This window comes from Zonotrichia leucophrys, chromosome 2, assembly GCF_028769735.1.
Source record: "Zonotrichia leucophrys gambelii isolate GWCS_2022_RI chromosome 2, RI_Zleu_2.0, whole genome shotgun sequence".
Taxonomy (NCBI): domain Eukaryota; kingdom Metazoa; phylum Chordata; class Aves; order Passeriformes; family Passerellidae; genus Zonotrichia; species Zonotrichia leucophrys.
Genome location: NC_088171.1, coordinates 118523650 through 118538000, shown reverse-complemented (window position 1 = coordinate 118538000; position 14351 = coordinate 118523650). Strand labels below are relative to the sequence as shown.

The 14351-nt window shown below is 44.3% G+C and overlaps 1 protein-coding gene across 2 annotated transcripts in view; it reads right to left on the bottom strand.

The window, feature by feature from the left end:
• The window catches only part of TRIM55 (tripartite motif containing 55), a 34940-nt gene extending 22990 nt beyond the window's left edge, over positions 1 to 11950 (bottom strand). The window contains exons 1-4 of one of the 2 annotated variants that reach the window (XM_064703526.1): positions 11762 to 11950; positions 11186 to 11358; positions 2754 to 2919; positions 937 to 1032 (exon numbers count right to left, since the gene is read on the bottom strand). In XM_064703526.1, coding sequence (XP_064559596.1) covers positions 937 to 1032; positions 2754 to 2919; positions 11186 to 11358; positions 11762 to 11950 — 624 coding nt within the window. The remainder of the gene's footprint in view (positions 1 to 936; positions 1033 to 2753; positions 2920 to 11185; positions 11359 to 11761) is intronic. The other variant, XM_064703527.1, reaches the window with a different exon arrangement.
• Positions 11951 to 14351: the final 2401 nt, after the last annotated feature.

The following is a 14351-nucleotide window of genomic DNA, read 5'->3' as shown; positions in this document are numbered from 1 at the left end:
ATTGTTTTTTCTCACTAACTAGAATCTGTACATCTTGGATTAACTTATTTTTCCTTACCATTTCTCCTTTCTGCTCCATCTCTGAAGGGTCAATATAATTCTAATTGGGCTGAGACGGATGCAACTCCTTCAGTAGCTGCTTTCATCAAATTCTGATCACAAAATCAATTCGTATGAACTCCTTTCAGCCTATTGCTCTGAGATGCTCAGATTGGTCAAAGGTGATGCTTATATTTGCTTTGCTGATGTAAAGCTCTCAGAGGAAGTGAAAGCCACTTCTGCTATTGAATAACACAAAACTAATTCCAGCTCTTCCAGAGTGAGGCCTTCACCAGAAAGTCCAGTAAGAACCCAAACTCTTCTCTCCCATGAGCAACAAAACAAGACTCCTTAAAGAACACCATATTAAAACACCACCTCTGTGCAGAAAGGCAAAGCAACCAAATACAGAACAAATACTGTGAAGCATGCTGTGCCTACCCTGTGACTGAGGCTAAGGCTCTGTTCACAAGACCTGTCAGACTTCAGACTTACTGGTCTTTTATGTAAAGATCTTAGATGGTCTTAGATGTAAATCTAATAATCTGATCTTAGACGTTAAATGAGCTGGGAGTTGATGGCATTTTGTGGATCTGCTTTTAACTTCACTGAGGTCCTATTCCACTAAGAATATTGAGCAAGACTTGCTGATATGGATTATCCTTACTCTTTATCCCCCACCATATAGCAAAGGTCAGAGGTGCTGAGCAGGGTGTACCCTTTGGTTGGTTGGGGCAGTACATCTTGGTAATGTACAAAGCCACAAGGAATGGTTTAGTGAAACAATGTGGGAATGCATTTGGGTAAAGTCAGGTCTGTTGAAGAATGATCATTACCAGAAGTTTAAAAGATGCAACATCACACTGAAATAACAGCATTTAAAGAGGTGGCACCTACCTCAACTGACTTGCAGGTCTCCTCCAGCTGCGTGACAATCCCTTGCATTCTGTCATTGCTCCCCACCAGGACTGCAATGCCATCACTCAGCTCAGACTAGGCAGTAAGGAGAGAGCAAGCAGAAGGGTGTCAGGTGCTGTCACAGTTCAGGGTGACACATCTAACAGTGGGGAGCAGGGGACAAACAAGCCATACCCAGGATATTACTTTGTCTTTCCACTAGAACTGAGAAAAACTGGAGCTTTATGTGCCCACAAGATACCTGCTTGTGTTTTGACATTTGTTTCCTCCCTCAACACACTATGAAAACAGGGATATTTTGGAATTTTTAATGGAGAAGAAACTGTGGTTTGGAAAGAGGGAAGAACTTTCTCCTAGGAAGAAAGTTCTAGGAAGTTCTTCTAGATGCTTTTGTCTGAAGTGCTGTTTCAACAGGCCCTGAATATTTCCTTTGGGTTTTTTGAGGGAAAAGACTCTTGAGGGGTTGTTTTTTCAGTGTCTGGCTGTAGCCACACCACTGTGGTATTTCCCTGACAACTGTAGCTTTTGGCTTTGAAGTAGAGAGGAGGTGGCCCATGGACCTGAAGTGACCAATGTGTTACAGAGTCCCTGGCGTGCAGGCAGTGGGGCTGGGGTTGTGTTGAGAGGGGACAAGAGAAAGGAGAAGAAGGTAGAGCCTAAGCCACTGGCATGAGGGAAATAAGTGGAGGAAGAAAATAATCCTGAGTGTGGGGATGGAGATGACTGTGAGGTATCCCTAAGAGAGACAAAGAAGCCAGTCCTAGGGCCCTGGGGGAGGGTGATGGGGAGTGCAAGGGGCCCTTGGCACACCACTGCAGTAACACAGACAACTGTGTTTGTGGCCTCCACAGCTCTGTACAGGCTCCTCTGAGGCCTTCACAGCTCTGTAAAGCTCCTTTGAAGCATGCATCCTGCAGGCTCCAGGTTATGCCTCTTATCTTGGGCATGACAGCCCCTTTCCATGGGCACTCTGGAAAGGAAGACAAAGCTTGCAAATCTCCATGCAAATGAGTGATTGCGGGCATGGATTCAGTCCAAAAAACTTCTCCTTCTTCTCCCACCGCTTTTTGATTGAAAAGGATGTTTTTAACTCCTTTCCTAAAGTAACTCCTCATTTGTAGTTTACATGCACACATGCATCTGTGTGACGAAGTTGGAGGCTGGGATTGCAAACTTGGCCTGTCTGATTGCTTGCCCCACTGGGGCCTTCCAGAAAAATGAGCTGTTTATCTCAGGAGGATAACCCAGTGAGTCAGGTTTTAAATTAACACTGTATTAAAAATAAACAAGTCTTTTATTGGTGACAGCAAGGGCAGAAGATGTTAGGTACATCCTGTGCTGCCAACTATTGAATATTCCTTCATTCACTTGCAGGAGGAGGTTTTTCGCTTAACTTTTCTTAAAAATGGCATGCTTAAATGTAAACGTGTCTGACAGATAACTATTTGATTTGAAATGGTCTGTTCTCTTTCCAGTTCTTAGTGTTGAAAATACCACTTGTTTTTCTCATCTAAAAGAACAGCAAAAAAGGGATTAGGAACTCGAAAGAGAAATCCTCAGCTCCATATCAAAACTGGGACAAATTGTAGTATCTTTTTGTGTGATGTCTCATAAATTTATTTTCCTGTGTTTCTAAACAGTTTCTACAGATTTATAGCAGCCTTTCAGTCACACACATGAGTGGCAAAGGCAACCCCAAACCCTTTTGGAAACTCACAGGAAGGTCATGGGAATACTTTCCTGTTGATGGTCCTGTCAGTTTCTTCAAGTACTTTGAGAAACAGAAAGATATTTACCTTCTGTTGCTGGTAAACACTTGTGAGAGGAGCAACCTGACAGTCTTTGTGGGCACCAAAGATTTTGCACAAGGAGCAGGTGGGCATTTCACAGTTCAAACAATAAATATTAATCCTCTCATCTTCATGCTCTTCGCACATTGGCTGGTCACACTTCCTTTCAGGTCTGCAAAAGAAAAGATTTGTTGAAAACAAAGATGGTGCTCATGAGTTTCTGATATCACCACTTAGAGTGTTAGCATGAAATATGGTACATTTGTACAGCAGCATCCAAGGCTGACTGAATAGACAGAGTAGAGTTAAACCTGCCCCATGGGATGACTAAAGAGACAATGGTACAGCTTAATGGTACAGTTTGATACAGCTCAAATGGCACAACATGGTGTGATGACAAGACAGCAACATGACTTCATATAGGGATTCCCATATGAATGAGGAATGTGACTGGAAGTGTGACAGAATGCTTGCTCATATTTAAAAATTCAAATAACCTCACCAAGCCTGGACTCAGACTACTCATGTATTTTAATTAGCATGTTATCTAACATCTGTCTGAAATATGAAACATATGTAATTTTTTTCTGGTTCATCATGCAAATTGCTGTGCACTTGGCTTAACGCAGCAAAGCTGTTATGGGGAAGACTGACTTTAACCAAGAGTTGAAGATGCTGATGAACCTTTAGGCCCATAACTCTAAATCTCTGCTGCTGAGCTTTGTGAGGCCCTGGTCAGGACTGTCAATATCAAACAGCACTTACAGCCTTTCCATTAGGCCAGCAACCAAAACAAGGTGTCACACAAATTGATTTCAGCCAGGTGGCACATGTCTAACTTTACAGTGTCAAATGTTTTAGCAGTAGTTTATTCATCTGTCCCCAGCAGAAAAGGCATGGGCTACACAAGTGTTCTTCTCCTTTGCTAAGCTATGAACTGTTGCCACATTATAGCTCAGTCTGATCTTCTTTACCAAAACCATTTGGCTGTATACACACAAGTCTGCACAACCTGCTTTCTTAGGATAATTTAGTTGTAGCTTCTTTCAGATAAGCCACTTAACCAACATTCCCAGTGCAAGTGACAGCTCTGGTCTGGTGTGTGTGGGCAGCGTGGTGCTTTCCTAAGCCCACACTTCAGGCTTAGCGCCCTGAGCACATCTGTGCAAACACATGAGAGTGTTAGCATGTGGTATAGAAGACAGGGACCAGTAGACTGATGGAAAGAGTGTGTCTGGGATTCAAGCCTTCAAAAGCCACCACTGTTACTGGTGGCTTTTGAATTTTAAATATTTTAATATTTAATATTCAATATTAAATATTTTCAGCACAAATCATTATCCCTTTCTGCTACTGCTTAGAAAGAGAACTATGACTTACCTGTAGCAAGTGGAACAATGGCATCAAATAATTATTTTTTCATCATTAGAAATGATGGAATTTAATGGAATTACATAGGAACCTTTTTTAAAGCCTTTCTACAGAGCTCTGTAGCAAGGAGGCAACCAGCCATTCTATTAAAGCTTAAAATATATGGGAAAAATAATTATTTTATATAATATTACAGTAGAGATTTTCCATACCGTTTGGTAGAGTGGATACAGCATTTATTTCTTAATGACAAAGTACAGATTTTCCCTTCTGAAGGGAATGGAATATGATCAGTAAGATGCACTAGAAAAAAAATCTAGCAAGAAACAAAATGTCTTACACATTTGTGGGTTTTTTTAATTCAAGAGTGCCCTGGAATTTAAATGGTTCATAAGGAAAATGTGATATACCAGAATAAAACAAGACAAACATTTCTGAAGAATGCCTGTATTATTTGGGTCAGATTTCCAGCATTCATTAACATAAGGCACTTTGTCAAATCAAGCATTGTTTCAATGCTAGTCAAAAGAGGTGTGTCTCCTCCATAAAAGATGCTTTACATTGTTTGCAGATTATTGCAAACAGCCCCTAATATATTCATGCCATAGTGCACCAGTGGGAGGGCCCATGTTTGAGTGCAATACAATGAATTTCAAAGTGATTAATTAAGCCTGAGATAGCAGCTCTTCCTGCAAATATTTACAAGATCAGAGCCAGAAACTACTAGAATTTTATTGGACACTGGAATGGTGCCACTTGCATGAAAGACACACTACACAGAGCAAAAAGGTGACGGTGTCAAGCAAGTTCAGCCAGCAGCAGCCAACCTTCAAAGGTGCCGCAGAGAGCTCGAAGCAACCTGGCAGAACTCCCTGAACTAGTGGGGCCCTGAAGACAGTGTCAGAAGACTAGAAATAAACAGATTTACAGTCTCCTCCCCAGGCAATGCAAAAGGAAAGATTTTTAGCACACCACTCCTTGACTTCAGACAGGATCCTCTAGATCTGTGTTGGGGTAGCAAAGGCTGAAACACAACCTCTAAGTTTAAAATGGAGATTGCTTCTGAAACGGAAGATTAAAGAGTAGCTGATAGGAAAATGACTGCATGACTTTAGTTACAGAAAAGATTCACCACAGCTGTGTTGGTAACCAGAGAAGTGTCAGGTTGCTGAAATGTCCTGATACCTTTGTGGTCTCATTCTTGGACTCTTCTTTCTGAGATGCTAAGCCTCCATTTGACTGCCAGAGGCTTATTCTTTCCCACTGAAATAGTGTTTGGACCACTCCTGAAGAACTGACTGGGTCCTATTCTGAACTGCCCAGTACATGAAGACACTGACATACTGAAAGGGGTCCGGAAAAGGGCCCTGAAGATGATTAAGGGTCTACAGCAGCTCTCCTGTGAGGAGAGGCTGAGAAAGCTGGAACTTTCAGCCTGGATAAAGGAAGGTTAAGGGGAATCTTAACAATGACCTTAAACTTATCAATGCCTTTGGTTATCTAAATACCTGAATGGAGGGTGTAATGAGGATGGAGTCAGGCCCTGTTCAATGCCAGGACTAGAGGCAATGGGCACAAACTGAAACATGGGAGGTCCCCTCTGAAGATCATGAAACACTTTTTTACTGTGAGAGCAATTGAGCACTGGCACGGGTTGCCCAGGAGGATTGTGGAGTTTCCATCCTTGAAGATACTCATTGAACCATCTAGACTTGGTTCTGGGCAACTGGCTCCAGGTGGTCCTGCTTGAGCAGGTGGTTGGACCAGATGGTCTCCAGAGATTCCTTCCAATCTCAGCCACTCTGTGACTTGGTGAGGCAGTGCAAAGTTGCTGGACACATAAAGAAGCACACTTTAATTAAGGGCATAGTAAGACCTTAGGAAAACTGCTGTTAGAAAGCATGTTTTCTGTAGGATTTTTTCAAATCCAAAAAGGCCTCTACTGAAGTGCTGAATCCAGTTATAATAGTGTTTTACTGAGGATCCTGAGACAGGAAGGGCTGTAGCCCTTTCTGTGGCATCACATTACCTGGTGTTTGCACTTGGTCAGGGGATGGAGAGGATCTGCATGGCTCTGAGGCAAGTCCAGGTCATTACTAAAGATATGAAACTGCATTTGCCACAGGATCAATCTTGGGCATACAGTGCTAATGACTGGCCTCCACCTGACTTCATGCTGCTCACCACGACCCTTTGAGTCTGGTAGTACAGCCAGTTTTTGGTCCAGTTCACTTCCACGTTCCACTGTCCACTCTGTCACAGGAGACAGTGTCTAAAGTCTAGATAAACAGTTTCTACTGCTCTCTTCTCATCACTGAGTTAGTCATCTCACTGTAAGAGGCTTTCACATTGGTCATGCTGATTTCCTCTTCATAAATGCATGCTGACTATTTCTAATCACCTTCTTGCCATTTATATATTTGGAAATGGCTTCCAGAAGGGTTTGCATGAAATACTTTCTAGGGATCAGTGTGCATGATAGCCTGTAGTTCCCTTGATTCTCCTTCTTGCATTCCTTGAAGATTGGAGGAACATTTGTTTTCCAGTCTACAGGAAACTGTACCAATTACCACAGCCTTTCAAAGATTATTGAGAGTGACCTTGCAATAAGCCAGCTCCTTCACCACTTGTAGATGCCTCCCATCAGGATGTCCAATTTATTTTTTTTTTTTTTAATATTCTCTAACCTGATCCCCCTCCACCAAAGGTGAGTGTTCCTCGCTCGAGAATTTCCCACTGGTCTCAGGGCACTATGATTCCATAAAACTCAACAGAACAGTGAAGTGTGAAGGTGAGTACATTGGCCTTTTCTACATCCTGTATTACATGAGGCCCTGCTCTGTCTAGTAGTGAACTCACACTTTCCCTAATCTTCCTTCTGCTGCTGATGCAGCTGTAGAAACTCTCCTTAGCCTCCATGTCCCTCATCATAATCAGTTCCAGGAGGACCTTGGCTTTTCTAACTTCATCTGCATGTGCTTGGGGAGTGTCTCAAAATCTTGCTGAATCACCTGTCCATCTTCTTTTTGCTTCTTTTTCAATTTTTTTTTTTAATCAAGAGCTCTCTCTTAATCAACAGTGGTGTTTTGGCACCATTGCTTGAGTTCCTGTATATGGGGATAGACCATTTTGACCTTGGAGAAAGGTGATCCTTGAAAATCAACCACAATGATGGACTCTCTGAAAAGCAATGAAAAGCCCACCAATACACAGGGTAGAAATGGGGCTTGAAAAATGAGAAGGCTGTAGAAGTTCATGTGGACATAAGGATTCCTGGATCTCTGTAACACTACTATCATGGATGCCCAGCCCAAGAAAACTATTGGTGCAGGTGATCTTGGGGCTTTGTCTTGTGGGGAGCTGGAGAAGATCCAGACGATCCCACTCCTCATCTCCTTCACTGCATAGCTTGTGGGGCTCCTCCTCTCTTGGTGACCTGTGCTCAGGGAGCAAATTTCCCTGGCCCAGCCTGTCTGAGATCCCCAGATGCCCCTGCATCCTGGCCTAGAGAGACACATCCTGCCTTGGGAGTTTGGGCTAAGACCCCGGAGGTGTCAGGGACAGACACTTCTGGTGCTGCTGGCTATGGGGCCCTGCAGGACATCAGCACCATCACAGAGCCCAATATAGGCTGCTCTCAGCGCAGCCTGGTCCCTGCTGCACACTCTGCTCCACCTGTGCTGGGGGCTGCAGGGACAGCCTGTTCCTCAGGCTCTCCCTGGTAAGTGCAAGGCAGAAAGAGTGCTCGACCCTACCTGATCAGGATTCAGCAGGTAACAAAGCCCAAAGCATCTTTTGATCTGGAATAGCCAGCTGAGATCATTAGAACCTGCCATATTTCACAAAAACTCACTGCCTCCTGTTGCTACCCTTTCCTGGTGACAGCAGGGTTCCTGATGTTCCTCAGATAGTTTAGGTGATCAGCAGCCTACAGATTTTCAAAGACTGGTTTAATATTTAGCCAACTCAGTTTCCACTGTTTTCAGTCCTTTGCTGCCTTTTAAAGCTTTTTGCAAGCCACCTCCTGCTAAAGAATTCTTCCGTTGTGTTGCTAACGCATTCTAAATTGGGCAACAGGCTATGCTGCCATCAGCTGGAATTTGATGAGCAATGGGATAAAAGACCATATGATGTGATACTTAGTAATAGGAGGGGCTGCATATGAGGGCTTAGGCGGACTCTCCCAACCTCAGTCCAGCTCCTGCCCCAGTTTTTATTTAAAAAAAAAACCAATTCCTTAATTCAAATAGAAATTCCAATTACAAAATAATAAATAAAATAAAATAAAATCAAGTAACCAAACATTTTGAAATAAACTAGTGAAATCTTTCTCCCTTTAAATTTATGTGAAATGCAGATGGAATCTGGCCTCATTCTGGTACATGCAGTTAGAGTGAATTATACCCACAGGAGAACTTGGGAAGAGGTTCCTGAATGGGAAGAGGTTCCTGTCTGGAAATAACATGTGCCAGTTTGAAGGGCTGTCTTGGGAAGAGCAAGGAGGCAAAGATCACATCTCACCCTTTTTCCTATGTATCTCTGCCAGACCCCAGTTGTCATGATGGAAGAGACTGGTATAAAAGGAAGAAGTGGGGAAGACTTGATTTCTCTTGACTTTTTGCTTTCAGTGGGACAGCACTGGGAGAAGCCATGAAAGATCTGCTCACACTCTCCGGGGAGCCCAAGGAATGTTAGGCAGAGGGAGATAAGCAGCTGAGGCTCACAAAGGGCTGAATAGTTTAGATAATGCTGCTATGCATTGCTGCTACGTGTAGCCCTGACAATGACTTTCATTCTAAGGACCTACATGAAGGTAAAATAAGCACCTTAACAGATTAAATAAACAAATCTTTTGGACAAATATATAAGCAAATCTATGTTTTTGTGTTTTTTTCCTATTCTCCTGTTTTATTCATCATGCATTTTACTTTTGTGGAATTTTAAAAAAAATCCGCTAAGTCTATTCTCACATTTCTACTTAACTGTATTTGTTCAAATCCCCCATGAACTACACAGGAAAGGGGACCTACCCTTTTTGTTTGTTTGGTTTGGTTTGGTATTTGGTTTTGTTTTGGTTTTATGTTTATTAAATACAACTGTGAGCTGAAAAAAAAAACAAAACCAAAGAAGACATGAGGCCACACATGTCCAGCTTATTTGATCAAAAGCAAAGTCCACCCTTGCAGCTTTGTTGATTCATTTCCTTTAGTCAGGTTTTCCTGACTAAAATAATGTTTGAGTATCAGTGACACATACGGGGGTAGCTGACCTTTACTTGGCACGGAGCGCAAAGGGCAGCAGAAAGGACAATTTTAAGCCAACTTCGTGCTCTCCAGTGCTTTGGAGCTCCAACCTATGCCCAGCTGCCTCAGAGAGATTCAAGCAGTTGAGAGTAGCCAAAGCCATGTCAGGCTCTAAAGCTCTGCTGGTGACTCTCCTTCTCTGCTGGAGGAAGCATCCTCGGCCATCCCATGGACTGGGTTCTGTTGGTTGTGCCCTCCTGCACCAGTGGTGCCATCTCTCTGTCCCTGGGAAATCCAGCTCCTTGTGGTGGGATCAGAAGACTGTCAGGGAGCATGGCCAGGATTTCACCTTCCAGGTGAACAAAACACCTTGCCATACAGAACCGACTCTAAGGATCCATGCTGGTGACAAAAAACAGCTTCCCTGGGTGAGAGCTCCTTGCTTGGCGGTCTGGGGCCAGGTTAACTCCATCATAGAATCACAGAATTATAGAATGGTTGGGGTAGGAAAGGACCTGAGAGATCATGTAGTTCCAATGCCTCTGCCTTGAGCAGGGACATCTTTCACAAGCCCAGGTTGTGTGAAGTCCCATCCCTCCTGGCCTTGAATGGTGCCAGGGATGGAGCATCCACAACCTCTCTGGGAAACCTGTGCCAGTGCCTCACCACCCTCACAGTGAAGAATTTCTTTCTATATCTAATCTAAACCCACTGTCTTTCAGTTCACAGCCTTGTCCTGTCACTTCATGCCCTTGTCAGAAGTCCCTCTCAGCTCTCCTGTAGGCCCCCTTTAGGTACTGGAAGGTGCTCTAAGGCCTCCCCAGAGCCTTCTCTTCTCCAGGCTGAACAACTCCAGCTCTTTCAGAGGAGAGATGCCCCAGCCCTCTGAGCACCTTTGTACCCCTCCTCTGGACTAACTCCAGCAGGTCCATGTCTTTCTTGTGCTAAGGACTCCAGAGCTGGATGCAGTATCCCAAGTGGAGTCTCATAAGAGCAAAGTCGAGGGAGAGAATTATTCTTCCCAGCTAAGTTCTCCACAGTGGTACCATGAACCCTACCCATCCCAAGGAAATAAAGATGAGAATACATTTTTTCTGTTTCTGGATCCATCATACATCAAATGCAAGAAATTACCATTCAGGAGAAATTATCATTACCATTACTTTTAAGAATAGACCATTACCTTTATTTTTTAGAATTGACCTATTTCTCTGCTCTAAGGTCTTGATTCTTGTGCACAGCCACACAGCTCTGAAACTTATTGTTTACCACTCTTCTTTCTCTTTTATGGACTCATAAATAAGACTTGGTTTCATAAGTTCACATCCCAAACTGACAGGAACAGAGATATTTTTAACAGAATTTTCATTTGGCATTATGATGCAGGGTACCTTCTGTGTGAAATTCAGGTTTTTTTCTGTTTGCACTGTCTGTACCTCAGGATTTTCGAGTAAGATTTGAAATTCTTTCCCTTCTTTAGCATGAGAACGCACAAATAATTGTCTGAACTGTTTTTGCAATAAATGATGTTAATCAAGATACTTTTCCCTTAATCGTGTTAGTAGCTGTGCTGACCTCAAGGGCCTGGATTGCATGGATAAGTGTTGCTCATGTGAATAAATATGGCCCAATCCTTTGCTGTAAGTGGAAGCAGGGAAGCTCAGCATCTATTTGGACACAGTTTTCTGTCCTCAGTGAGAGCTGACTTCATGGTGCAGCAGACAGTGAGGCATGGCAGCACAATCCCTTTCTGCTTTTCCAAGAGACAAAGTGACTAAATCAGCCTCACACATGTCCTCTGAAGGACACACATTCCCCTGTTACCTTGTGGACTCCTGCTTGTAGATGTCGATGATGTTCTCCACCAGCAGGTTCCTCTGCAGCCCGTAGACGCCATGTCGGTCCAGGACCACCTCGTGCCTGCAGGAGGGGCAGCGGAAGCGGCCCCCCGACGCCACAGTCGTTCCTCCCCTGGTCGGCAGGTAGGGGTTGGAGGCCTGTTCTCGCCAAGCAGCACAAGGAGAGGAAGGTACGGCCGTGAAAAACCATGAAAGCCTCTTCCAAAAGCACCAAATGGTAGGAAACCATTTGTCACTGTGCCCAATGAGAGGGTAATTCCGACATGTCACCCCTGGGAAAGCACCTGGTGGCTGCTGGGCGAGGGGCCAGTCCTTCAGCTCACGCTCGGCCGTGTCACCACAGCCAACAGGTGGCACTTTCACCTGCTGGGAGCTCAGCCCTGGCACCCAGATACATCAACTTTGGCCTGAAATCACTCCCCCCACCCTGTCTCACCAACTGTTAATATTGATTCACCAAAACATGTTAAAAAATCTTCTTTCCCATTCATTCCAGCCAGTCCTGCTTGGGAAGCAGAGCTGTCTGTGGGAAGAAACTTACCTGGAAGATGTCACTGGCACATTTCCGACAGAGGTTGTGCTGGCAGGGCAGGATGACCACTGGCTTGGTGAACATCTCCAAACAGATGGGGCAGATCAGCTGTTTCTCCAGGTTGTCCATAGTTTGCTGCTCTTTGGAGAACGACTTGTAGCTCAGGGAGGTGCTCATCCCTAGCTTTTCCCGGGGCATGCGCTCAGGGCCACGGCCTTGTGGAGAGGTTTTGGGGCTAATTTCCCCTGAGATAAGTCCAAGGCTGTCTATGATCAGAGGCTCTCTGTGCTGCTCGGGCCGGAGGACATTGTTTGAGCCAGGGGCCGAGCAGAGCCGGGGCTGTTTTTAGCAGCGCTGCGTCACGAGCTGCCGTCCTGCCGTGCCCATATATGCGCGTGAGAGCAGGACGGGCTGGGACAGGTGACAGCTGCCGGGGAGGGGGGAGAGGCCCTGGCTCTCCTCACTCACACATGGCAGCCTTCACCCCTTGAGGAGTTGTGGGAGTGATAAGCAAAGGCCATCTGCTCCCTTCCCTTATCTTTGCGGGTCAATGGAGATTGAAAGGCCTGCCCCAGCCTGTGCAGCCGCATCCTGCAGCCTAATGGACATTCTGTTGCCAGTGGGCAGCCACTAAGGCAGGATGTCATTTTGCCATGTGTTTTGGGGGGCTCCAGGATCCTACCTTTCCAAGGTGTGAAGTACATGTGGTTACTGGAGAGGACAATAGGAGCGATGGCTGCTCTGGAGTTTGAACACTTCAGGGTGTAAACATCTCGTCACCTTGAAAACCAGACTGTCAGACAATTCAGACTTGTTGTGAATTATAACATCTGTATTGTCTCACCCTTCTCATGAGACTGAAAGTAGAAAAAAGCTTTTATAAAGACTCTCAGTTGCCCCATCTCTGGGTCAGAAAAGGATATAATCCAACACCAGACAAACAAAATTGCTTGCCTATAACTGTGCTTGAGTTTGTTCTGGTAAGATTTTGGTCTCAGGAGCTATAACATAAAAATCCAACTTGATTTTGTGCCATTTGTGCACATTAACTCCATGGGCAGGTTAAATATGCATGAAAACATTTGAATTTCCTGATGAGAAAAAATACAGTATGAAAGGCTTTCATTTGTGCTCTTAGAGAATAGGTACTAATTGTATATGCTCTCTCTCTGATAGTTTGATTCAAATATATTTTAGTTTTGGGCACTGCTGTGTTTATATCTGTTTATTAGACACTGATATCCCTTTCAGCTTGGCACTTGTTCCAGAGTTATTTTTAAAATGACAATTTCCCAGATAATTTGTGACATGTGATGCCTGATCTTAAGGGAAAGCCATCTGTGCTTCTAGTTGCCAATAATTTATCACACAACTGTACAAGCAATAAATATCTCATCTTCAAATTTAAGCCAATGTCCTCACATTACTGTATAAAATCACTTTGCCACTTTACTGTACATGTAATCAGAATATTTTCTTTTCTTTCAGCCAATAACTACAATACTTTCTCAGTTCAGTGTCTTGTAGAAACCTTTAATGTTTATTCTGCCTTATGACTGTACAGGGCTAGCATCTGAAAAATGCAGTCGAGCAGCTGAGTGAGTGCCCATGCACCCAGGGACAGACCCCCAATTCTAAAGCAGGGCCCTCAGTCTGCATGCAACACCAACTCTGGAAACTGTGCACTTCAGGAAAATATAAAAGTGAAGGTTTTCATGGATTTATGCACAAAAATGAATACTATCCTCTGCATGCAATTGTAATAAATAACATTAAATTAAATGTATTATTGACTATTTTATTTTCAGAGCCTCACATGCTTCTTAAGTGTTTAAGTGAACTCCTGTATTCATTTACAGCCCACCAAGCTGAAAATTCCCCTGTGTAAACTTACACACATTTGTCAGCAGTCCCATAGAAACAAATCGATTTTTTGAAGTCTTGCATTCATGGGAAATTAGTCACAGCTTAGTTAAACCCACCTGAAATCACACCCTTGCTTTGACTGCCTGGTGTGGACAAGAGCCTGGAGTCCAGTGGGAGAAGCTGCTCTGGCAGCTGAGCTGTGGACAGCTGGGGCTTTTGGCAGGGCTGGCAGGGAGCCCTCCCTGGCAGCAGCAAGAAGATATTTCTCTTCTTTCCCTGCCCTCATAGCTGGGTCAGAGGTGACTTTTGCATCTGGAGGAATCTGAGCGCCTCATTCTTGCCCTCCTCCTCTGAGTCAGCTGCCCCTTGCGCAGCAAAACCTGCTTCAATAAGAGGCTCTGAATTAGATGAGGAAAGCCATCCTCATCTGGCAGGGCAGAAACTTCCACCTTACTGCACAGGCAGAAACAGAGAAATTCTGGAGGGAAAAGCTGAAGGCTAGAAATGTCAGCACACAAAAACACCTGCCTATGCTGATGTAGGGAAGGGGATGTTCATGGCATGCAAAAAAAGCCATGCTGGCCCTCTGGAGAATGAACTGAGGCACCTCTCAGGGTGTAACATGCCTCTGGGATGTGATTCTGGTGATTTTATACCTACTCACGGCAACCCCCAGAAGCCTTCTGTTGTGTGGCTGAGCAGGACATCTGATGCATCTGCAGAGGACATCTGG